Source organism: Solea senegalensis, linkage group LG15, assembly GCF_019176455.1.
Source record: "Solea senegalensis isolate Sse05_10M linkage group LG15, IFAPA_SoseM_1, whole genome shotgun sequence".
Lineage (NCBI taxonomy): Eukaryota > Metazoa > Chordata > Actinopteri > Pleuronectiformes > Soleidae > Solea > Solea senegalensis.
The window spans coordinates 22,139,854-22,165,529 of record NC_058035.1 but is presented as its reverse complement, the minus strand read 5'-3'; the positions used below and the strand labels follow the sequence as shown (position 1 = coordinate 22,165,529).

Genomic DNA, 25,676 nt, shown 5'->3' with positions numbered 1-25,676 from the left:
CTGTATGTAAAGTTGGCACGCAACAAAAAACACAGCATGAGGCTGCCAACATGGCGACTCATGGAAACCAAGTCACATGACATCCGGACCTCTATCGACGTACTGTACATCCCTCTCAAACTGTGGTACCCCAGGTGGTACATGTTATATAAACCAGGGTATGTGATCGGACTGGAGCTGAGGAATTCTGACCGGAGTGCAAAGAAAATGAAATGAAAAATAAATAAATGAAATAACAACAAGTGGAGTCAGTTTATCCCCCGTTCCATCTTAATCCATGTGTTTTAGCCTTGGTGGAGATCTGTGCTATCTGAGTTTCATTAGTTTCTTAGCATTAATATCATCACAAGGCATTTTCCCATGCCTCAGTTTCCCGGACACAATACTTAAATGCTAATGTGATTTAAAATGGAGCATCTACAAAAACCACACTTCACTTACAGTACAGGTCAAATGCAATGGACTTTATTTAGCTCTGTTTGCATGTGCAGGCTACATCCATCCTTCCAGATCCACTATCTATACCGACGGACATACTGTGTACAGGAGCACAGAGAATTGGAATCTGTCCCAACTCACAATGGGCGAGAGAGGCATGAACAAGTTGCCACTTAAACACATGGTAATACACGGACAGACAGAGATGACCACCCCCTGGTTGTGACTGTGCGGTCCGCTGTATCGCCTTGACAACCATGTCAGTAACACAAACGTCCGTACACCTAGGTTGTGTGATGCTGGGTTGTCTTAGTATCTAGAGATTATTGCTCTGGAGAATCAAACCTTCAATACAACGCTGAACATTTTCCACTCCAAATTGATTTACTTTTTAATTATTCATAAAAGGTCCAATGAAATCGCCTCTTCAGAGAAAATGATTTAGAAGAGAAAAGACATATGAAGAGTCATATTATTCCCCAAACAAGAATTCAAAGACGCCCATCACAGTTTATAGAGCTGCTTGTGGCGCCAACCTTTACCTACTGCGTTCAAAGTAGTTGCGTACCCAGTTTTCCTGTGCAAATACAGCTTATTAGTGACACTTCAGGTGTGCTCACTTTCTTTAAATTGCATCGCTTACTATCAAATCCAGCTTGAAATGACCGACTCATGGATGAGTGATGTTCATAAATCATTATTAACCATTGACAGTTTTCTCTTCAAACAAAAATGACAAAGTTTTCCGAGCGACAACAATCTTACACAGCACATTGCACTTTCTTGAGCCATTGACGATACGAGACACTTACACCGAGTTGACCTTCGAATCCGAGATGTTATTTTTCAAAAATACTGGACGGTTTGTGCATCATTGAATACACATTTCATATTAAAAGGATATGTGTATACCAAGTATACATGGCCATTTTGGAAACCTTGGTGATCATGAACTTAAAATGGAGTGTAAACATTAAGAACTTAGTGAAAGGTTCATAGAGTGGAGGAGGTACAGATGACACTTGATGAGTACAAGGAGGATCAGTCCCAAAGTCTTTAACAAGACTGAGTTGAGGTCATAAAACCTGTTAACAAGTAATTACCAAAAGTTTATTAGGGCTTTTTTTTAGTGTGCCAGAAAAAAGAATCTACTATCTTAATGCAGATTGAATGTCTGGAGCTGTGGACAGCAAAAAAACCCAAAACCACATGAAATCCCATTTTCTCAAATCCAGGTGATTTGAGATGTTTCTACACGTGTGTCAGTGTGAACTCTCTGGCTGCTCATATCCGATTTCAAATTGTCTTCTGCATCACTCTTAACGCGATACGCAACAACAGTGGAGCCAGCGAAGACTAGTGTATGGATCATTACAATATACATGCACCAGTCTCAGTCTGACAGGGTGATTATTTACCTACATTGTTACCAAGGCAACGCAGGCAAAAGGATTGGATACGTTTCCTAAAAAGATCAGATTCTGAGCCTAACCTTATGTGGTGCTTTCAGACTGCAGGCTCCTGTGGTCCACGTCTGACTGGTTTTTGCTCAGATGTGACTCTGATCCCTTTTTGTTTTCCACGACAGTCTGAAGAGAACAAATGAAGTGGAATCTTATTTCTTCAAGTCTGATTTGGGTGATGTCCACATTACCAGCCACACTGATTCAGTACAGATCAGACTAGACAAACTGACTTTCATGTGAACACACATGCATATGCACACAAGGGCTGTCACTTTTTATCTAATATTAACATAGGAGGGGAAAATTCAGATTTAAACCTTAAAAAACCCATTTGAGTTTGGCTATATGGCCTAGAAGCACAACAGACTGTCTGAAGTCATTACTGCAGGGTCCAGCAGACAGAGCTCTGAGTGCAGCTTGGCCTTAGACACTTTGAATGCCTTCTTGGCCCATCAGAAAATGAAGAAGTGAGCTTATGCACGTTGCTTAACCCCAGTGAGGTGGTGGAGAGAGCATCAAAGACGGCCGCCGCCATGGAGGTGCAACCTCACGTCACTAATAGTTAGGAGTTATAATTAATAATGTCATGTTCGTGGGTCTGTGAGGGCAGGGGGAACATCTTTGAAGGAAAATATTTGTTTGAAAAAGTGACTGCCCTGTGCACAGTTCTCAAAAAAGGCCACATGTGCCATGACTGTTCTCGCTCACGTTGCATGGCCACATACTGTATATACGTCATATCTGATCTGGAACACATGGTGAAGTGACACAAATCTGATACGTAAACTGGCATTTGTGTGTCCACACAGCCGTGAAACAAAATCAGATCCCAGTCACAGCGATGGAAAAAGAAAGGAAATATGAGTCACTTCAGTGTGGTGTTATGCACGTAGCTTCTTCATATGTAGTCCAAAATGGATACAGGTTGGATGCCTGTGACGCATCCACACCCACCTCTGTACAGAAATGCTTCGACTGAGCCCTAATTTACAATTTGGCTCTTTCTCCTCATCATTAGTTGCTCATAAATTCGGTGGCTTCCGCTGCTCAATAACTTAAACATAAAACTGTACACACTAACTCAACCCCCTGCTGTTTGCTTCCATACAACAGCGTGCTGCATGTGACGTGACCTGATGTGACCATTATTAGATGCTAGCCAAAGAAATGATGTGAACTGCCAAACCAAAAAAAGCATCAGCAATAAATCCAAATAGAGCACTATGGCTTACGGTTTTTTGTGAAGTGTGGCTCTGTGAGGTACTGAGACAGGGTCAGCACCCACTGCAGTGGCCCCCCCTGAGCCTAGAACCAGCTTGAGACATGGAGGCGCACATAGTAAATAGTAATAACAGGCAAACTTAAAGAGGACATATTATGGTTTTTCGATATTTTTCTTTCATCTAGTGTCTTATGTTTTCGGTTCAAGTAAAAGATCAAAAAATCATGGGACGGAGTTAATTGTTGATGTAGTTTCCGTCTGCACTACTGTTTGAACCCTGAACAGAGCCATGGCAACGCTGGTAGGGAAACTAGCCAATTTCATCGGAAACGAGTCGGGAGGGGCCGCAGTGGTCAACTGATACTGGCACACAGCAGTTACACCAGGTCGTCTGTAAACTGCTCAACACAACGCAAAGGGGCCCCCACTAGTTTGTTATCTGAGATTTTCCTTTTTTTATTCTAACCATGTGCCGTCTGTGTGGTATTGTTGTTAATAATGCTTGTTGTGTATAAAGTGTTGATATTTGTAAATAAATAAATAAAACATGTTAAAAGCAGAGGTCAGTATTCGTGGGGGGATTCAAAGAGGGCCCCCCAAAAATCCCTCTTTGCCGAGGGCCCCCAGAGACCCAAGACACGTCACTGCTACTATTTTTTTCCTCCTCACTGTCCTACTGGACAAGATAAGTCTGGTGTGTGCCTCACTGTTGTTATCATCATTGTTTTTAGCAGATGATCTGAATCTGAATTTGATAGTGGAAGATTCCCAGGGGCCAATGGTCCCTTCAGACCTTTTTTTCTTTTCTTTTTTTACAGTAAAAGTTACATACAAATGCACTGTTTCAGCATCATTTTATTTTCCTTTTGAAATGGCAATGTAAGCAAATCTATGCCACGCAGGTGTAAACAAATGAACATTTGGAGTCAATAAAATAGGAGGTTAATGCAAGTATCTGCCTGAGACTCTGGTTTCAAAGCGACTTTGGACAAGCCTGGTTTAAGGTCCATGGCCATGGGATTTTTACAGGTAGCCCATGGCCAAGAGGAAGGAGAACTGGGCTTGCCAGTTCCAATCCCAGCAAGGTCACAAAGGTTGGGGTACCCCTGAGCAAGACACCCAACACTGAGTGGCTGCACATTGCTCCAAAGTCTATGAAGGTTGAAATTCCCTAGTTAAGTACCAAAAGATGCTGGAAGCAGCTGATCGATCACAGCAGCCCGGCTTATTGGCCAATCAGACCAGAGGCTTTCAGGAGGGGAAAAGAAAAGCTGAGCAGGCATTTACCACACTGGCTGAAGGTAAATTGAAACATTTGTACACGTGAACCTAGATTTAAAATAAAAAACCTTAATATGTGAGTATAATATGTCCTCTTTAATGCCAGATGTGAACAGTCATACGTAACACTGGTAATGTTGATTCTGAACGGGGTCTGTGTGTCAGTACCTCCAATAACCACGGTTTAAAAAACCTGAAATGTACCTCGGAGAGCGCTTTGAAAAGGCCTCAGTCTGCTTCAAACAAACGTACTCGTCCTCTTGCCGCAGATTCTGCTGCTCTCCAAAAAATATTTGCCATTTTCTCAAATTCTCAAACAAAGCAGTTTACTTAAAGAACACTGAGACCTTAGCAGGCACACACACGCACACACACACTCGAGCGCTGTGTCACCATGTGTAGAAAAATACTGTGAGCTCAGGTTAACATTTGAACACTTTCCATCAGTGTCAATTTAGCCCTTGACATTGTTTCATGTGGGAGGAGGGATTAATAATCTGTTTCTCCAGAGAGGTCATCATGTACACACACCCTCTTCATATTCAGGTAACATCAAGCACAACAGTCACCAACATTCTCTGGTCCATTTCAACAAAATCATCCCCTTTGTTAGTTCAGGTTAGCTAGCTAACACTGATTAGTTTGATAACCATAGTGATGGAAGTCCTCTTGCCCCTCGTGGCATCATTTCAGCCATTGCACTGTGAAGGTTCTCAGTCATCCAGATCAGAACTGTACGTCTTCAAGGCTGTCGATATAAGCAACCGGACTCGCTTTAGTTATGTTGAAGTGTTTCCACCCTGTTCAGAGGTGAAACGTCTTCAGGCAAAACTCAAGCAAGTCCAGTAGCTCATACCTACAGTCTCATAGCCGCTGCTTTTGGTCCGAGTTCTGTATGGAAAACCGAGTATAAAAGCCTTCTCCACCTAAGAAGGGCCACTGATGCTGAACCATACCACTGCTGGTTCTAGAAAATTACAGCAACGATGATTCCACAGAGCATCATCTGACCAAGCGTGGGTCTGACGGTGCATGAGGTCAGTTCTTAATCTCCTTTTCCTAGGTCCCTCCATCCTACGTGACGTACTCGTCATCGTCGCTAGGTTCTGATTTGATGTGGTCTGGGTGAAGTAGAGGAAAGTGTGGTGCTGTAGTCCTGGTGCAGACATACCACTCTTTAATGTTAGACAGCTGAGGTAATGCTGGGTTGACTGAGCGCTGGCTCCTCCGCGGCGTCCTGCTGCTCTGCTGCTTCTGGGTCAGCTGACTCTTCCAGCCTGACAGAGACAGATCCAGCGGCATCGCCATTGGGGATGAACTTCGCAGCAGCAGCTTATGGTCCACTTCACCGGCTGAGCTGATACCCAGTCCATGATTAGTCAGAAGTGGAAATTCTGCATGGTTGTTGGCGAGGGATGGGGAGTGGCGATTCATTTTAAGGTTCAGGGGCTCGAGGAGAGCCTGATGAGGTTGCTGGAGTTGATGAGGGGTGGAGTCAAAAGGGTCCTGGAGGTCAGAGGTAGGTGACGACTTGATGTGAACCTTCATGTGCTTGCGCAGGGAGCTGGGGTGGGTGTAGGACTTGGTGCAGCCGAGGGCCTTGCAGTCATAGGGCTTGGAGGCTGTGTGCACCTGCGAGTGCTTCTTCCGATCGCTACTGTTAGCGAAGCGTCGCTCACAAAACTCACACTGGAACGGCTTCTCACCTGCAACACAAGCATGATACTCGTTTAAAAAAAAATCAAATCAAATCACGTTACCTTGACGTAGGCCTAATCTCAACGAACAGGCCGCAGCAGATCCTCTGCCTCCATCTCACCCTAACGTTAATGTCAAGGTAGCGTGAATCTTTTCAACACAGGCAGATCTTCTACAGTGTCTTCAGACCAGGTGCAGTAGTCTCACAAATGTGATAAATGTAATAGATTAGGAACGAAAACTAACCCTGGAAAAAAATGACAAGAGAACGTTAGTGCTATAGTTTACGTGAAATCTTGGAGACATTATTTGAAGATTGAAATCCTACGTTGTTTCGTGATAGCACAAGTTTTTTAAAGCATGGTTGAATGGGCTACTGACAGCAGAGACGCAAGGTATAAAATCTACTCCTGCTTAATTTAATGATGCATAAAGATGACTTTTCTGTCTGGAAACATGTCTGTAAATCACTCTTCACTTCTCTTAACCAAACTCCATAGAGAAAATCAGCGATTTTAGTCTGCTGGTCCACTGCTGCTTTACTGCGACTGTTACTACAATTAAGTTTCATTCAGGTAAATCAAAACAGGCTTTCAAACAGCAAGTGCTTGTGTGCCATGATGTAAAATCACTGGTTTTCTCAATGGCTTTTGGTGCAGGAGAGTGAGTTGAGTTTGTTTCACTTTCTCGCAGCACTTTCACAGAAAGATGCATTCTTAAAATATTGTAGACTCAAGCTGACAAAGAGTTCATAAAGCTAATCCTCAAAAACACCAAAAACCTTCTCTTGAACCAGTGTTTGATTTGTCCATTCTGGGCTACTGTACAAACACAGTGAAAAAAGGGCCTGCTCGCCTCGGCCACTGATTGGTGGAAGAGATCAAGCCGAACTGTAGATCAGTTAAAAAGACTTAACAATCCTGAAGATGTGGGTTCATCTCCAACAATCACCAGGGAAATGTCTAAAATCTCAGTATTTAACAGAGGGTTCTGGTGTTACACTGAAAACAACAAGTCACTAGTCACTCGTGTGCGATGACTCCGCCCACGTTGAGTAGGTACTTTTTCTGTAGTGGAGATGAAAGATAAACCGTGCCGAGGTGAGGCGAGCCGGGACCATAGTGGCCAACGGCCGTAAAGGGCTCAATCGAAGGCAATGAAAATACAACAGCTCCTAACTTTTTACTGAAGAACTGAAGTGTACAATCATTCATTACCACAGAGTGAGCCTTTAATATCATATTAACATAACGACGCCGTCAGGGCCAATAAAGGAAGAGGGAAAAAAACAGCTGTCCAGAATTGCCACGCACTACAGCGGAGATTCATCCTCAAGCTTCCCCCACCAACTCCTTGAAATAGCAAATTGATACGGAGCTTCGGCCGCTGTCCGTGGTGCTCAAAGGCCGGTCTGCAGGCTGAGAGTGAGGCCGGTCACCTGTAACGTTAGCCTACATGGTGACAATAGCAGTTCTCTCGAGTGGATGTGTGTGTGCGTGAGCGTACGTGCACTTGTATTAGGGTGGGGGGGGCACAAAATAATATTTGCACCGGGACCTATCACCATGATGTTACGCCACTGCATGAGAAACAACATGCTGCAACATGTTATACTCCACAAGTACATTATTGTAGACGGAGCAACACAGAAGCTGTTCGTCTGAAACATCTTACAAACGCTTCAATGTTTGCAGTGGTTCCCAAACTCTGGGTTTGGATCCACAGATGGGTCAAAGGATTGTTTTGGTGGTGCCAAAACAAATTTGCAGAATTAGTCTCAAACCTTGAACCATTTGAACTGTATGTGTATGTGTTTAAAATAACATGCAATTTTCAATTCATGCTGGAAATTGTTTCAATCCGTTATCCAATTGAAAAGCGTTCGAGGTCTTATTGAAATGGCAGTAAATGACAAACAGATTTGCTCTTGTCAGGATTTATATTGTGTTAAATCAGTTTTTAAAGGATTTATTATAAGTATGGATATATATTCACCTTTATTTTGATTGTTTTAAAACAAAAATGATCATTGCCCAGATAAACTAATAATTATCTAAGGTAATCTTGGATGATACTAACACTACAAACATATATGAAGTACACACACACACACATATATATTGTTTTGTGTGTGGGTCACACACCTGTCCGGGAACGTTTGGTTTTAAATTCTGCAGGAATTAACGTGTTACTATCAAGGAAGACTACGTGACAACCAATAAAATTGGCAAAATCTTTCAGGAATTGTAATGTTCTTGTAAAACATGCAGTATTTATTCTTTACAAGACATTATTTTATAGCTACTATGGTAACGTTGTGTGTCTTGGTTGTGCTACACAGACTCTTCTCTCACTCCCTGCAGAAAAATCACTGGATATTCATGTGGAAATCTCTACTAGAGTCTTTGCCAATTTCAAACTAGAATTAAATTAGCATATAATTCCAGTCTGACTACTGCAATATAAATCACACAAAAATCAACACTGTTTAAAGCTCATGCTGTGGCCCATTTTTACAGAAGTTATAAATGATAAAAATAATAAACCTTGTTTTTATCATTAGAATGTGGAAAGACCGTTTGAACAGCATCACTTCTGTGTCACTGTGCTCTCATCTTCTCCCTCATAATCCAGCTGCTCTGCTCTGCAGCTTCCTGTCACCTTACATGACTCCTGAGCTGCAGTTAACAGCCGTGACTCCTCTCGAGGAAGCAAGGGAGCAGGCGAGGAAGAGTGGGGGGAAAAGGTACTGAACGGAGCCTACGTAAACATGGAGGGGATTCCTGGCAGACAGGGAACAGTCAGTGTGTGTGTGTGTGTGTGTGTGTGTGTGCCTCTTTAGGATGTTTTTCTGTCATAAACACTGACCTTGTCAGGACCAGTAGTCCTCATGGAGACTAAAAACCTGGTCCTAGTGAGACGGAACCTGATTTCTGGGGAACTGGTTAAGTTTAGAGCTACGACTTAGGTTAGGTTAAGCATAAACTGGTAATGGTAAAGGTTAGGGATAACGCAGTGTCACGAGAACAGTAGCCGCACCATCGTGTGTGTGTGTGTGTGTGTGTGTGTGTGTGTTGTCCTTCGTGGCTGTCATGAGGATGTCACAGATATACAAACTGTTAGGGTCGTGTGTGTGTGTGTGTGTGTGTGTGTGTATGTCCATAATGCAAGAGGATGAATCCGTACCAGTGTGTGTGCGCGTGTGGATCTTGAGGTTCTCGGAGCGGGCGAACATCTTGCCGCAGTTGGGAAACGAGCACGAGAAGGGCTTTTCCCCGGTGTGCACGCGGATGTGGTTGATGAGTTTGTATTTGGCTTTGAACGCCTTCCCGCCGCGCAGACACTCGTCCCACATGCAGACGTGACTGAGGGTCTCGAGCCCCGCCGCTACATGCTCGGTGGTGACGTGGTCCACCAGCTCGTGCATGGAGCTGAAAGTTTGGTCGCAGACTGACGTCGCCGTCCGCCCCAGCCTCTGTCTCGCAGAGGCAGAACTTCGGTCAATCCATTTGCACACCAGTTCGGTTTTGACGCTGGGGCCTTTGGAGAAATCCAGCAGGCCGTCCACGGCACCTCCGCCGCCGCCGCCGCCGCTGTCCGCACAGGCGGGGATGCTGGTGGTTCTGGGCTGCTGCGGCGAGACGATGCTCGAAGCTCCGGAGTTGTTGTTCCCCAGCGGAGAGACGAGGCCATTGTGCCTGGCCACTCCAGCCGTCCGCTTCATGCTCGGCGCGGCGAGCTGCCCCGCTCCTTTCCCCCGCTGTAATCCTCCCTTCCGCGGAAAAATGAGGAATAATCCAACGGGGAAAGCGTTCACCGCTGTCCCGCTTCCGTCCTGTGTGTTTTGGCGAGAGGAAGAGCGCATGCGGCGGTGTCTTTACCCCCCGCTGCTCGGTGTTAGATCCCGAGAGTCGGAGCCTCCATGCTTTTATTTACTGTGTGAATGGAGGTGAACGGAGTCGAAGGAATACGCATGCCGCGGCCCAACACTGTCTGCTGGCGTCCTTGTCTCCTTTCCTCAGCCCCTTCCTTATTTTCCCCGACCGACACACTGTTAATAAACGAAAATAATACATGTATGTTTGAAACAAGTCAACGTATGAGCATGAAAATACCTAAACACCAACAAACTACTTCAGCAAAACAATAAAAACAAAAGCACTGAGGCTTTATTGTATGAATGAATGAATGAATTAATGAATGAATGAATGGATGAATGAATGGATGAATTGGCTCTTTATTGTTGAGCATGTACAGCAAAGACATACAACTCAAACCAATAATCATCACAGTCTTTGATTCCGTGTGTGATTTGAATCCAGCCTTCACACAGTCTGTGTTATTTCATTCCATTGATGGATTTTATAATTAAAAAAAAGTTTTTGTGTGTTATTTTGGTGTTCCTTTAATTATTTCGAGCAGGAAATATGTTTTATCTTATTAGTTCCTATCACCTTTTCACCTGCTTGAACTTATTATATTAACTTATTATTCATATATTATTATATAACCCCATGCATATACATATAAGCAATGCTACAATACAATATAAAAACAAACCACTGTAGTTTTGTACATGTGTATATGTTACTGCACAGACTCATATGCATATGCATTTACACATCAATAAAAAATGTATTCAAGATTCAAGATAGGAATCTTGAATCTTGAATACATTTTTTATTGATGTGTAAACACTGACTTTTTTTAAATTGAGCTCTGCTCTCAGATTACAAATTGAAAATTGAACATTTTCTGCATGTTCCTTATGTATTAAAGGTCCAGTTGGTAACATTAATTAGCAATATGATAATCGATACACCAGGGCAAATATTGATATATTAATGAACAAATGAAGGCACTCAAAAGTGAAGTTGCTGCGGCGCTGCTCTAATAAATGAGAGGAAACTTGGGTGGAAGTTACCTGGCTGGAGAAGAGGGAGTTTACAGCGGGATAACTGTGGAGAAAGCTACGTGATTCTATGACCTTTGTTCTCTATTGGCACTTTTCCACGGCTTGGCACAGCTCGACTCTACACGGTTTGGGTAGATTTCCAATATAGTACTGTCTTAAGGTGGGCGGAGTCTTCATACCACGGCTGCACGAAAATGCTGTGACATAATTTTATATGCATCACAAACACACAAATTAGTGACAGTCAAAGCAGTTGTTTTCGATGTAACTGAATCATTCAATTCAATTCAATTCAATTCAATTCAATTCAATTCAATTCATTTTAATTATATTTGTGTAGCACTGAATCACAACATACAGTACATCATCTCAGGTCTCTGAGCAGAGAACCCCAACAGTTCACACAATGAACAAACACTAGGCATCAGTGGAGAGAAAAAACTCCCCTTTTACAGAAGAAGAAATCTCTGACAGAACCAGACTCACAGATGTGCAGCATCTCCCTCGACCGGTTGGGGTGAAAGGAAAAATGGGGGACAGTGGAAAGCTGGGGGAGAGAAAGGACAAGAGGGAGGTAAGGTAGAGACAGAAGAGAGAGAGACCAGAGGCAGAAATACTGTATCAAGTTATAAGTTAAGACAGGACAGTTCTGAGTCAGTGATGACATGTTTATAAAACTATGATGTCATTTATATTAGTAACAGCAGAGATTGTTGATAAAAATTATACTGATATCAACTTTAATTACAGCATAATAATAATGGTAATGATATGATATGAATGATGATAATAATAATAGCCTGGAAACTGGATCTGGATCCTGCAACCTGCAAGATGAGGACACAGAGGGAGAGAGAGAGCGAGAGAGAGAGAGGGGAAAGAAAGGATATATTATTATTATTATATTATATTTATAATATTGGAGTTAAGGTAAGGTATAATATTAAGCACCCCCCCCCAACCTCATGTGGAGGACAAAGTGGTAGAAGATGGTTGGTAACCTTTAAACATAAACATATGTCAGTTACTTAACTGCGTGTGTGTTTATCTGTGATATGGTTCCTTTCATGTTTTGTCAAAATGCCCATGACAATGATGATCTTAAATCTAAATGTATTCAAATTAAATACATTATATATAAACTCCTAAAGAAACATCTAAATCCAATAAATAAATAAATTAATAAATACTTAAACAACTTGTAAATTGTTGCTGTATTTAATGGAAAAACATCACATACTCATCATGACAAGTAAGCACATTTATACATTGTGTAATTGTGAATTGCAACACTGAATACAAAGAGAAACATAAGCCAAAAAAAGCAAAGAAGATATTTTTTTACTTCAGTGAAAAACAACTTTGAATTATTGTCTGCGTGATTGTACAGTTACGTTTTGAATATTGAATCTATGTTTAATCGAATTATTACACAGCAGGAGCCTTTTCATATCGCGTACTCCAGTCCAGCAGGTGGCGGTGGCGCTCCTAAGTTAAGACGACAAGCAGGTTTGATGACGGTGCTTCCTGTCACACAGTAAACAGAAGAGGAGCTGTTCTTCTCTTGGTTCCTCATAGACTGAGACATGTCGGAGTCCCCGGACACAGGCAGCCTCCTCTCCGCCTCCTCACAGCTTAACCTGATGGAGGTGGACACGGTGAGACTTCTTCTTCTTCTTCTTCTTCGCCTCTTGTCTGTGCTGCTGTGTTGGACGATATGTGTGACAGTCAGCCGTGACTGCCACAGATATACTGCTGCTGCTCTTCTCTTACCACAGTTAGACTCACTCAACTACCTAACTAACCAACTAACCAACTAACTAACTAACTAACTAACTGACTAACTGACTGACTGACCTGCAATGTTGAAAAGAGCTGGTTGGTGTTGTCAGCGAGGGTTAGCGTGTGTTGTTTCTACTGTGTCAGTGCGGGTATGAATGAACAGGTGACAGTCTGAGACCGTCACGTGATCATATGTTGACAACACACATTAACATTACTAGCTCACCGCCTGTGGTGCGTTCAGGTCCCGCCAATTCCCGTTGTTTTACCTCCCAAAATCAAATCAAAGTAACTTTCCGGCAAGCATGTCCTCGTGGGCCCCCATATCGGTTGTTTTTGGTTGATCTTAAAGTGGGCACAGGTGGGGCCATCATGGAAACCAGGGACTAACCGTCTTGGGACCCATATTGTCACCCTTAAAACAACCTTGTTGGCTGGGTTAATATACAATATTATTAAAAATGTTATATAGTGTAGTATTCCCCCCCCATAATCAGTCAAATATCAATACTGTTGTCATATATGTCAGATAAGTTATGATAGAATTTTGCTCCTGTTTGAAATTTGATGAAACCAGTCAATTTTTTTTAAACTTCTTCATGTTCAGAAAGCAACACAACATGTTAAAAAGAGAAAGGTTCTCAAGTTTGAGGTCAAGTTATTAGGTGTCTCAAAGTGTGTTTGTGCATTCACAAACATTATATAGATATACATAAACTGAACATTTGTGATATTGCTGTTGAAGATCTACATATATTAAAAATAATTACCATTTCCTCTGTAAATCATATCACAATCACAATTCCTGTCAAAATAATCACAATTAGATTTATTATGTATTATTCAAAATCGTTCAGCTCTACCCGCGACCCTCACATGGAGGATAAAGTGTTAGACAATGAATGAATATTCTTTGCAACCCTAAATGACAACAGTAATATTTCGATATGATAGTGTTAAAAAGCAGCAGCTGTGACAGCAGCATCAACTCTAATAATAATCATGCTGACATCATTAATCATTTTGACTGCAAAGGTCCTTGGAGATTGATGCATTTTTTTAATGTAGGTACCATTTGTTCTGAAAAGCTAAAAATACAATACCTGTGAAGGTCACTTTCATTTAAAAAAGTTAATATTTGACCTTTATGGTGTGTCTGAAGTCATAATTCACACTCTATACGATAACATATGGTTTGAAGTAGTTTCTCTTATGTTCCAGCAGAGTGGGCTCTTAAAATTCAGTTGAACCTACTGCTGATCTCACGTAGAGAATTGTTGCTGACTGAAACGTTAACATTTGAAAATAAGCCACATGTTAGACCCTGTGCAGGTGTTCAGGCGATCTGCTCACACGTGGAAACAGATGTAACGTCAGCTGTGAAATGATGCACTTGTGATCAGATCCGGATCTGAGAAACAAGGGTTCCTGTTCCTGTTATGTGTCACAAAAAAGCTGTTTAATGGCGAGCATTTTGATTTAAGATGGCTTAGATTTTATCAGGTGAGCCTTTCGTTAGGTGGCTAAAATCCTTGCTCTTAGCCTCACAGCATCTGAGGCAACAGGGCGACGGTAGTGGTAGAGCAAGTCGTCTTTCAACTTGAAGGTTGTGGGTTTGATTCCCGGCTTGGCTAGTCTACATGCTGCTGTGTCATTGGGTTGTGAATGGGTATGAAAGATGAGTAACAGAAAAGGCGTTGCACATAGATGTGCTGGATGAACGTGTGAATGGCAGAACTGTAGTGTGAAGCAGCGTTGAGTTGTCATCAAGACTAGAAAAGAACTATATCAGTACAAACCATTAACCTTAACGTTTTTCTCAAGAAAAGAAAGAGAGAAACAAACACAGCTTTCTAACCCTGTTTCCATTCACCTCTGTTCTCAGATTGATGATAAGGAGTTTGACATTCCTCAAGTGGACACACCTCCCACACTGGAGAGCATCCTCAATGAGGTGAAGTACATTTTCCTGTTCTGAAGAATAAGTGCAACTTATCATACAAAGTTATTTTAATTAGGTTGAGAAGATGGTTCTTGAAATGTTACCCCTGTAATCATGCTTTTCTTCCACATTTGACTGATTAGGGTCTCTGTGCCCTACCACACAGTGTGACCCACATTCAGGGCTGTTAGCAACTGTAAACCCCGTCAAGATGACGTTTGTTTTGTTGTCGTCTGTGTCCTCAGCTGGATGATGAGGAGGAACCGTTTGTCCTGGAGGACACGTGTGTGCTGAGCGCAGACAACATGGACGCTCACTCCTGTGACACGTCCTCTCTGGCCAGCTCGGACAGCGGAGACCCCGCCCATCTCAAACGGTATGAAATGCACACACACACACACTCAAAACACACAGGTTTGTGTATCTATTCTTCTGAGGACACTTCATTGACTTTCATTTATTTGGAAAGCCTATCTGCTTATAAGCTTATCCCTAATCATAGCCAGTTCCTCAGAAAATAGGTTCTGCCTCATTAGGAGTTATGGTGGATCAGTGGTAGAGTGATCAACTGGAAGGGTTCAAGGGTTTGTGGGTTCAATTCAAGTCTAAATGCCAACGTGTCCATGGGCAAGACACTTAACCCTGCAGTGTGTGCATGGGTAAAACTTTATTGTAAAGCAGCTTTGAGCGGTCATCAAGACTAGAAAAGTACCATAAATTTACAGACCATTTACCATTAGGACCCGGTTTTGGTCTCCATGAGGACTACTGGTCCTGACAGGGTCAGTGTTTATGCCAGAAAAGGTCCTAAGGAGGTAACAAATACAAGTACACACACTTACTGCAACGTGTTGTCTTTGCATACTGTTATAAATTGTTCTACAGTGGAAAATGTCTTTTCTCCTGTTTGTGTTTGTGTTTGGTGTCTGTGTGTCTGGTGTGTGCGTGCGTGTGTGTGTCCAGAAAAAGGAGGACCGTGGACCTGAACACCACAGTGCATGGATCTGTTCTTCGACACAGTCTGCTGAAGGGCATTTCTGCACAGATTGTCTCTGCTGCTGTAAGACACACACACACACACACGCACGCGCACACACACTTAGAAAGATAGACACAGTTACAGATTTTGTTATAATTGTGTGGGAGTGTTTTCTCAGGATTATACTTTTGTATAAGATTGTATCAATAAACATAGTTGGTGCCTTCAAGCCCTAAAGCACTGTTTTCAGATATAAACCAGTGTATATGGGTATCTAGTTGCCCTTCACTGTTCCATTGACAGTTGGTGACCCTCCTCCAACAAACCAGGCAGACAAGTTCTACTTCACTCTTTATGGTGTTGCTAATTAAACATAAATAAGGTGTTCACAATCTCAATTACCATTAATTCATAACCGTCTTTTGCTCCATTCACGTAACAACCCTCTGGCGGCCTCTGTTGGTCATATTGGCAAGTGCAAGGGTGGAAGCACAAACAGACAGACAGACACACAGAGCCACTAAAAACAATACTTCCGTGGGGTGAAGTGACAATTCACACACACAAATACCAACAATGCTTTCAGTGGCCATCTTGAAATGATGAAAGACATAAACAAGGAGACGAGGGCCGCACCATGCTTTCTCATTCAGGGTAACCATATCCTTTTGTCCCACACTTATGACATCATCAGTGGAAGACAATATCCCAAAATAGATGACATCAGTGGACCTGGTCAAACACCAGCTACTGCGTTCAAATTTTGCCCTTGGCTTTTTTAGTCCACTCCTGCGTCACTGGTTCACTCTTCTGTCACCTTCTTGACCAACCAGCACAGGGCCTGTTCACCGAGACCCCTCCCCCTTTTATAAATGCTGGAGCTGTCTCTTGGTCGTCTTTTTCTCCACAGCTTGAAGCTCTGTGTGAGCGATTGAGATGCTCACTGAGCATCTCACTACCAGACCACGCCCCCTGCACTGCTCCCCACTCTCCCTCCTCCTCCTCCTCTTCCTCACTCAGCTCTCAGCCCACTTCTTTTTTTTCGACTGGTCTCACTCATGTTGAAGTGTTTTTTTATTTTTTATTTACTTTTAATTTGTGTTTTATTTGTGACACATTTGTAACGTCACATGATGATGTGTCTGTGTGCATCAGAAGTCAAATGCTATAGAAATAAAGATTATTATGATCATTATTATATAATACAAGAATGTTCATCTTTTACACAGGACAAAGTGGATGCCGGGCTGCCGACTGCCATAGTGAGTATTCATTTATTCAGTTATGAATTAATCTTTGTATTATTACCACATTAAAGGTAACATGAATGATTACACATGAGCAAAAAGGGGGATATGAGGGTGTCAGTCAGTCAGTCATCATCTACCACTTTATCCTCCACCAGAGGGTCGCGGGGGGTGCTGTGCCAATCTCAGCTACATGGGGCGATAGGCGGGGTACACCCTGGACAGTTCGCCAGTCCATCACAGGGCCACACACAACTAGAGACAAACAACCATTCACTCTCACACTCACTCCTACGGTCAATTTAGAGTGTCCAATTCACCTAATCCCCACATTGCATGTTTTTGGACTGTGGGAGGAAGCTGGAGAACCCGGAGAGAACCCACGCGCACACAGGGAGAACATGCAAACTCCATGCAGAAAGGCCCTTGTTCCAACCAGGGCTCGAACCTGGGTCTTCTCGCTGCAAGGCGAGAGTGCTAACCACTACATCACCGTGTGGCCCGATATGAGAGTGTATACATTTTTGATTTTCTATCATACTTTACCAAAAACCAACATATTGAGATAATTGTCACTGTAAAAAATGAGGAGTATTATCCAGTATTTTTCACAGGTTTGTGTTTGTCGTCCAGGACTGTGTGGGTGCATATGTTTTTTTTCAATTCAGTTCAGTTATTATTAGTAATCTAATCTAGATGTAACAAAAGCATGAACTACTTCCTTTAAGGACAGAATGTTTCTAATTTTCATAAAGTTCCGCAGGTGGAAGAAGGCTGTTCTGAAAATCAGTTTAATCATGTGTGATTCAAATGACATGTCCTGGTCAAAAATAACTCAAGGTTCCTCACAGTGGAACTGGAAGCCATGGATGTCAGTGAAGTTTTCTCTGAGGTGTTTAGGGACGAGTATAATGACCTTAGTTTCTTCTGAGTTTAAGTAGAAAGTTACAGGTCATCCAGGACTTAATGTCTCTAAGACATTCCTGGAGTTGAACAACCTGATTTATTTCATCCGGACTCATGTCATCTGCATAACAATGAAAGTGTATGTTGTGCTTTCTAATAATGTTCCCTAGAGGAAGCGTAAGGTAGTAAAGTATAGGCCCAAGCACTGAGCCTTGTGGAACTCCACAATTAACTTGTGTTTGTAGTGAGGCTTTATCATTAACATGAACAAACTGGAATCTATCAGATAAGTAGGATTTAAACCAGCAGAGGGCAGCACCTGTGATCCCAAGGGTCTGCTCCAGTCAATCAATGGTGTCAAATGCAGCACTAAGATCTAACAGGACAAGTAAAGAAACTAGACCATTATCTGAGTTACTAACTTTAACTAGTGCTGTTTCTGTGCTATGGTTTAATCTAAAACCTGACTGAAAATCTTCAAACGGGCCATTAATGCACAAATATTCACATCATTGATTAGCAACTGCCTTTTCTAAGATTTTACAAACAAAGGGAAGATTAGATATAGGTCGGTAATTAGCTAAAATATCTGGGTCAAGGGTCGCTTTTTTGAGAAGGGGTTTAATAACTGCGACTTTAAAATTTTGGGGCACATATCCAGTTAATAAGGATAGATTAATTTGATTTAATATAGAGCTGTTAATTAAAGGAAACACATCTTCACACAGTTTAGTGGGGATGGATCTAACTGACAGGTTGATGGTTTGAATGATGTTACTAATGATGTTGGAGAAACTGTCTAACTGTGCACCTGGTGCTTCTAATGCTCTTGTGCTAAAAAATGAGTCCGTACCATTAAGAGGGAGGAGATGATTTTTTCTCTAATTGACGATAAACTGTGACTATCAGAACTGGTTTCTGTGTTTTCCAACTAGAAGGACTCAGAATAAGGCTTTCAAAAGATAAATATCCAGGTTTGGGCTTCGGGTTGATTAATAATCTAGTATTAAAAATGGCTGCTACTCCTCCTCCTCGGCCCGAGCTTCTGGGTATATGGGTGTTGGCATGAGTGGGTGGAGTCGACACATTTAAACTAACATAATCTTCTTCATGTAACCAAGTTTCAGTTACACAGAATAAATCAATACAATTGTCAGAAATGAGATCATTTATTAAAACAGATTTTAAGGAGAGTGATCTTATATTTAATAGTCCACATATAAAAGTGGCATTCTTGGACTCTATTTTATTGTCTGTATTGATTTTTATTAAGTTAGAATGTCTAACACCTCTTCTGTTTGTTATTGTCTTATTTTGTCTGTGTTAAGCTTCCTCTGATTTAACTGTGTATCTCCTTGTGTTCAGACGGTGTCAGGTGTGATTGCTGTGGGGACTTCTCATGGTCTGGCTTTGGTCTTTGGTGAGTTATAATTGAACTATCCTCTATAAACAGCAATTGAAGTGGCATGTTCCAAATAGAGGTTTTCAGAATGTAAATAAAACATAAAAATCAAGTGATGTTTCAGGTTTTTCACAGTATGGTTGTGTGAGGTGTGCTCACCCCCTACAAAGAGAACCATGAAGGCATGTTCTCAGTGAAAACATGCTAGCCAGTGAAGAAACCAAAAAAAAGGCTCCCCTAATAAAATATATGGTATCAGAAGTAAGTTTGTGTTGCCTTGTAAAACACTCACTCTTTTGCACCAAAGTCCATAGGGAAAATCAGGGAGTACCAGGTACTTTTTTTAGTACCAGCTCAGGCGAGGTTCCAAGCATGCTAAGTACAATGCGATGGTTGGTCAGACTGCCAGCCACTGAAGACACATCCCACACACAAATCAAGCCGAACTGTAGATCACTTAAAACTACTTTACAATCCTAAAAAATGTGGGTTAATGTCCAACAACTACAGTAGTCTGGTGTAAAAATGTGTGTGTCGTGTATAAAGTTTCACTCAGACGTGCAGTGATGACTCTGCCTACGCTAAGTAGGTACTTTTTTGTAGTGGAGATGCAACCTAATCGTAGACAAATAAACCACCAATCTCACATTCACATCTATGGTCAGTTTAGAGTGACTATTCTGTCACATGTGTCCTTAAGCCTCATTACTGCCACCTACAGAGTGTTGATAAATGTTTAACTTAATTTATTAGTTTATTTTTGCCTGATGAATCCTGGCATTGTCATCTTTGAATATGCCCATGTCATCAGGAAAAATGCATTGATGGAATAATCTGGTCATTCATTATATTCAGGTAGTCAGCTGACCTCATTCTTTGGGCACATAATGTTGCTGAATCTAGACCTGACCAACTGCAGCAACCCCTTACCTATTTGCTTAGTTAAATCCAGGTGGCGACTTTTTTTTTTTGACCAGGCAGTGTGTATATATACAGTATATGTATACATACTGTGTGTCAAGCGGAAAGGGAAACTTGGCTTCTAACCTAATGGTTGCTGGTTTGCATCCCTGCCAGGTCAATTGCTGGGTACCCCTCTGTGAGGTTTTTTGGTTAAAGGGACACTCTAAATTGACCCTAGTCACAGGGGAGACCACATCTACTGTACTCCTACTGCTGGTAAAAGCCTGGATAAATGGGAGGTTTGCGTCAGGAAGCATGAAAAGAGAACACACTGAACTTGTAATCAGCCACATTAAGTCTGGGTTTGTTCCACTCTATGGATTCATTCAATCTGCACATGGACAAATTCAAGGAAGACACAGCAGTTTTTATTTCAGAATCACAGCAGTATTCAGTGTACACTCATATTTTGAGATGAATGACCAACTTATCTTCTCTCTGTGACTCTTATGTATTGTGACTCAGTACATACCAGTATCACAAATATCCACCTTCATTACTGCTTCACTCGAGTCTGACATGGAAGCACTGACGATGACATAATCACCTTCATAAGAAATACAGGAGCCATCAGCTTTGGCTCTCACAAAACTGTTTTCACTCCCGTTATACATGATGTTGTACAGATTGTAGTCGCAGTCGTTGCCTCTGTCGAAGATGCCCACTGCAAACCAGTTGGAGTAAATGGTACGGTCGAAGGGCACGGAGTACATGGTGGCCACAATGTGGCTGTAGTCGTTCAGGTCGGGGTTGAAGAGGTCGTAGGTGAACACACCGACGGCACCAGTGGCAGCGGCAGTGGTCTTGTTGAACAGTCCACTGGCATTTGAGCAGGGACCCACCATTGGTGGCAGAGGGACCTCGCAGTGACCATGCTCAGTGAAGACCCTGAACACAGAGACACAACGTCGTTTAAGACAGAACAACCTCCCCACAGAGACACAACGTCGTTTAAGACAGAACAACCTCTTTAACAACCAGACAGCGTCGTTTAAGACAGAACAACCTCCAGAGACACAAGCGTCGTTTAAGACAGAACAACCTTCTCCCAACAGCCCAATCCCCACAGAACACAACGCCGTTTAAGACAGAACAACAGAACAACCTCCCCACAGAGACACAACGTCGTTTAAGACAGAACAACCTGAGACACAAGCGTCGTTTAAGACAGAACAACCTCCCCACAGAGACACAAGAACAACACAGAGACACAACAGAACAACCTCCCCACAGAGACTCATTTAAGACAGAACAACCTCCCCCAGAGGCAGGCGTTGAACAACCTCCCCACTAAGACAGAACAACCTCCCACAGAGACACAACCAGAGACTAGAAGACAGAACAACCTCCCCACAGAGACACAGCGCCTGAAGACAGAACAACCTCCCACAGAGACACAACGTAAGACAGAACAACCTCCCGACAGAGACACAACCAAGTTTAAGACAGAACAACCTCCCACAGAGACAAGACAGAACAGCGTCGTTTAAGACAGAACAACCTCCACGAGACACAACTTTTAAGACAGAACAACCTCCCCACAGAGACACAGCGCCTACAAGACAGAACAACCTCCCCACAGAGACACAACGCGTCATTTTAAGACAGAACAACCTCCCCACAGAGACACGGTTTAAGACAGAACAACCTCCCCACAGAGACCAACGTCGTTTAAGACAGAACAACCTCCCCACAGACACAATTAAGACAACAACCTCCCACAGAGACACGCTTAAGACAGAACAACCTCCCCACAGAGACACAAGTGTTTAAGACAGAACAACCTCACAGACACAAAGACAGAACAACCTCCCCACATGTTTAAGGCAGAACAACCTCCCCACAGAGACACAACGCTGACAGAAGACAGAACAACCTCCCCACAGAGACACAGCAGACCTTTAAGACAGAACAACCTCCCCACAGAGAGAAGACAGAACAACCTCCCCTACAGCGAAGACAGAACAACAGACAAACAAGACAGAACAACCTCCCCACAGAGACACAGCTTAAGACAGAACCCTCCCCACAGAGACACAGCGATGAAGACAGAACAACCTCCCCACAGACACAACGCTTTAAGAGAACAACGTCCCACAGTTTTAAGACAGAACAACCTCCCCACAGAGACACAGCGTTTTAAAGACAGAACAACCCCCACAAGACACGCGTTGAAGACAGAACAACACTCCCACAGAGACACACGTCGTTTAAGACAGAACAACCTCCCCACAGAGACACAACGCGTTTAAAGAACAACCTCCCCACAGAGACACAACGTCAAGAAGACAGAACAACCTCCCACAGAGACACAAGCGTCGTTTGAAGACAGAACAACCTCCCCAGAGACACAGAAGACACAACCTCCCCACAAGAGCGTCGTTTAAGAACAGCAACCTCCCCCAGAACCGCGTCGTTTAAGACAGAACAACCTCCCCACAGGAACACAACGTGAAGACAGAACAACCTCCCCACTGAGACTGTTTAAGACAGAACAACCTCCCCAGTCTTTAAAGACAGAACAACCTCCCCACAGAGACACAACGTCCTTAAGACAGAACAACCTCCCCACAGAGACACAACGTCAAGAAGACAGAACAACCTCCCCACAGGAGCACAAGAGATGTTTAAGACAGAACAACCTCCCCACAGAGACACAAAATCGTTTAAGGCAGAACAACCTCCCCACAGAGACACAAGCCTGAAGACAGAACAACCTCCCCAGAGAGAGACACAACCTCCCCACAGCTTGTTTAAGGCAGAACAACCTCCCCACAGAGACACGTGTTTAAGACAGAACAACCTCCCCACAGTCGTTAAGAGAACAGAACAACCTCCCACAGAACCAGAACAGAGACACAACCTGAAGACAGAACAACCTCCCCACAGAGACACAAGCGCTTTAAGACAGAACAACCTCCCCACAGAGACCTGCTGCGTTTAAGACAGAACAACCTCCCCACTGAGACAGTGTTTTAAGACAGAACAACCCCACAGGTTCGTAAGACAGGAACAACCTCCCCACTGAGACACAACGTCGTTTAAGACAGAACAACCTCCCCACTGAGACACACACATATACAGCGACACCAAAATAGGGTCAACAAAAATACATTAAAAGATAAAACATTGTAAAGATACACGATGATCAGTGATGAAACACTGAATTAAGGGATAACACATTTAGATATGAAAGCAGCTTTCAATAACCAAAGAGATTTAAAATATTTAGAGAATAGAGTGTTAAAGAATAAGGACTTTGGACTTTAGTGTGGGAGAGTGAGTGATTTAATGAGACAGAAAAACCAAGTCTGTCTGAAAAAAGTTGTCTAAATATTTGAGGTAATGTATGCTTAAGCTATCATAGATTTTATTTGGTTAGCCTTCTGTTTAGTAGCTATAATACGTATGTCTTTGTGTCCTGCTGGATTAGCAAACCTGACCTCAGCTCACTAAAAACCTGACTAATCATCAGTCCTTCATAAAAACCACACTTTAAAAAGCCGAATTATCCCTTTGACTTCTTTGGCCTCATTAAAATGTGGCTACATACTAAATCATTTTAAATAAAAACAAAAACCTGTGTGCTTCTTTCCTATCACCGCATATGACACCTGCTCTGTGAACATTTTGTTAAGACAATACGAGAGAAACAAATTACCTTGGGTTGGCCAGAGTGTAGCAGCTGGAGTTATTGTTGATCTCCACAGTACAGTGACGATGAGGCATTGTGACGAGGTGGTGAGTGGTGGCAGAGGCAGAGGAAGAAGACGGCTGAGAACTAGACAAGACACAAAAGTGAAACAGGGACACAGAACTTTGACTTGTTTTACTGTGCTTGGTTACCAGCGATTGTTCAGTGGGCTGACTGAGGCTTTGGATATATCCACTAACCATACACAAATTACTTATTATATTATTACATGTAATAATGTAATAATAAATGCCTATACTGTCAAAGCTCACTTTTTATTAGATATCATACCAAAAGATCACAATCCTCCTGTTGTCAGTGATTTCCTGTTGAGTGTTTATTCCATCCTACTGTGTTATGAACACTCTAACACGAGCTGCACTGTTATTAATGTAACCAAAACTATGGTGTTTGAATTTAAATTCAAATTATGAGTTATTTTAAATTCAATTTTCTTTTCTTTTTTTTAAATTGTGACCTACAAGGCAGTAGCTCAATATTTTCTGTAATTAAATGAGTACAGTGACAGAGTTTAGTCACACTCCCCACCCAGCAATGCCTCTCTTCATCTTAATAAGCAGCTGTATGTAATAACTGCCCCCTCCAGCTGGCACTTCAAGGTGCCTCCTCTCTCACTTCACCTGCCTTTCAAGCAACTGCTACTCTGTCCTATCCAATAAAAGCAAAACCACAAAGTATTTCATAAAAAAGAAGAAAGAAATAACTACCTTCTCCTGTCACTTAGATATTTGATGTTACTTCTACTAGCTTCCATTTCCATGTGACATTAACGGCAAGTCGAGACTAAACCTTCAGTCCACCATGTCTCTTATTCTTTGTCAGTTTTTGTCAAATCACAACAGAGCCAGGGCAGCGCCTTCATTCTCCAATTCATGTTGAATGTGGGCTATCAAAGCTCACCACTATACAGCTGTTAAGCAGCATCGAGCGTTAGTAGTGGTAGTAATAATAGTAGTCTTTATTGTTTTGTTTTTTTCTTGTTTGACTATTCACGGACACTTAATTATGCCACGTGTGACGAAAAAACCTTGAGTTTTGAAGCAAATATCCAACTTAGAAGGTAAAAATCTGCACTAATTGTTACTCAGTCACACACGACTACAGTGAAATCTATAAACCTGAGCTGGAATCATTCATGTCCACGGTCTCACAGTCACAGAACTAGTAAATAATAAAATATGTAGGATTTCTTACCGTTTTATGCTCCGCAGAAGCAGCTGAATTAGCAGTCAGACTGTCGCTCCAGGTCTCAGGTAGAATTTGGTGAAATGACCTTTTTACACACTTGCTTTTATTGACACAAGTAATCAAGACCTGTAGGCACCAGTTGCCTCCCTCTTTATCAGTCTGATATCAGCTCTCTGCTTACCTCAGTTCCAGGACCTCACTTTAAGATTGGCATGATTGGATTAAAGTGATTACATCGACCTACACTTTTATTCTGCTTTGAACCTTTCAGAATGGGACAGTCCATTATTTGTAGAGGGTGTGATGTCAGTGAGTCAGGGCCAATCCGTGTGCTGTGTTCACTTGTCTCAAAAGAGAGAATGAGGGTGGAGTGATAGTGAAGAACAAATAAAATCAATGTAATACAAAAGCTACTGTTCTACTCAAGAGTAGTTTCAATAAAGTAGATCCTTTTTGGAAAGTATAGTCAAGCTAGCAATGAATTACAGATTGTTTTGAAATACACGTAATTCTTTGTGTAGAAGCATAATAT

General features: G+C 42.3%; 3 protein-coding genes across 4 annotated transcripts in view; 1 reads left to right on the top strand and 2 right to left on the bottom strand.

Annotated features, from left to right (window-relative positions):
* Positions 1–449: 449 nt before the first annotated feature.
* Positions 450–10,049, bottom strand: LOC122782172 (zinc finger protein ZIC 5-like). Its single transcript, XM_044046414.1, has 2 exons — positions 9,292–10,049; positions 450–6,113 (listed from the first exon to the last, which is right to left on the bottom strand). Exons 1-2 carry the CDS (start codon positions 9,968–9,970, stop codon positions 5,482–5,484), a joined length of 1,311 nt encoding a protein of 436 aa, XP_043902349.1. The 5' UTR covers positions 9,971–10,049; the 3' UTR covers positions 450–5,481.
* A 2,483-nt stretch (positions 10,050–12,532) lies between these two features.
* The window catches only part of vps8 (VPS8 subunit of CORVET complex), a 40,508-nt gene continuing 27,364 nt past the window's right edge, over positions 12,533–25,676 (top strand). For both annotated transcript variants that reach the window (XM_044045964.1, XM_044045963.1), the window contains exons 1-6: positions 12,533–12,678; positions 14,688–14,756; positions 14,990–15,120; positions 15,708–15,804; positions 16,953–16,985; positions 19,242–19,296. In XM_044045964.1, coding sequence (XP_043901899.1) covers positions 12,607–12,678; positions 14,688–14,756; positions 14,990–15,120; positions 15,708–15,804; positions 16,953–16,985; positions 19,242–19,296 — 457 coding nt within the window. In that variant the 5' untranslated portion in view covers positions 12,533–12,606. The remainder of the gene's footprint in view (positions 12,679–14,687; positions 14,757–14,989; positions 15,121–15,707; positions 15,805–16,952; positions 16,986–19,241; positions 19,297–25,676) is intronic.
* Positions 20,588–25,263, bottom strand: LOC122781890 (bryoporin-like). The gene is made up of 3 exons (XM_044045965.1): positions 25,151–25,263; positions 23,903–24,022; positions 20,588–21,129 (listed from the first exon to the last, which is right to left on the bottom strand). The coding sequence occupies exons 2-3, from the start codon at positions 23,968–23,970 to the stop codon at positions 20,703–20,705; spliced, it is 495 nt and encodes a 164-aa protein (XP_043901900.1). The 5' UTR covers positions 23,971–24,022; positions 25,151–25,263; the 3' UTR covers positions 20,588–20,702.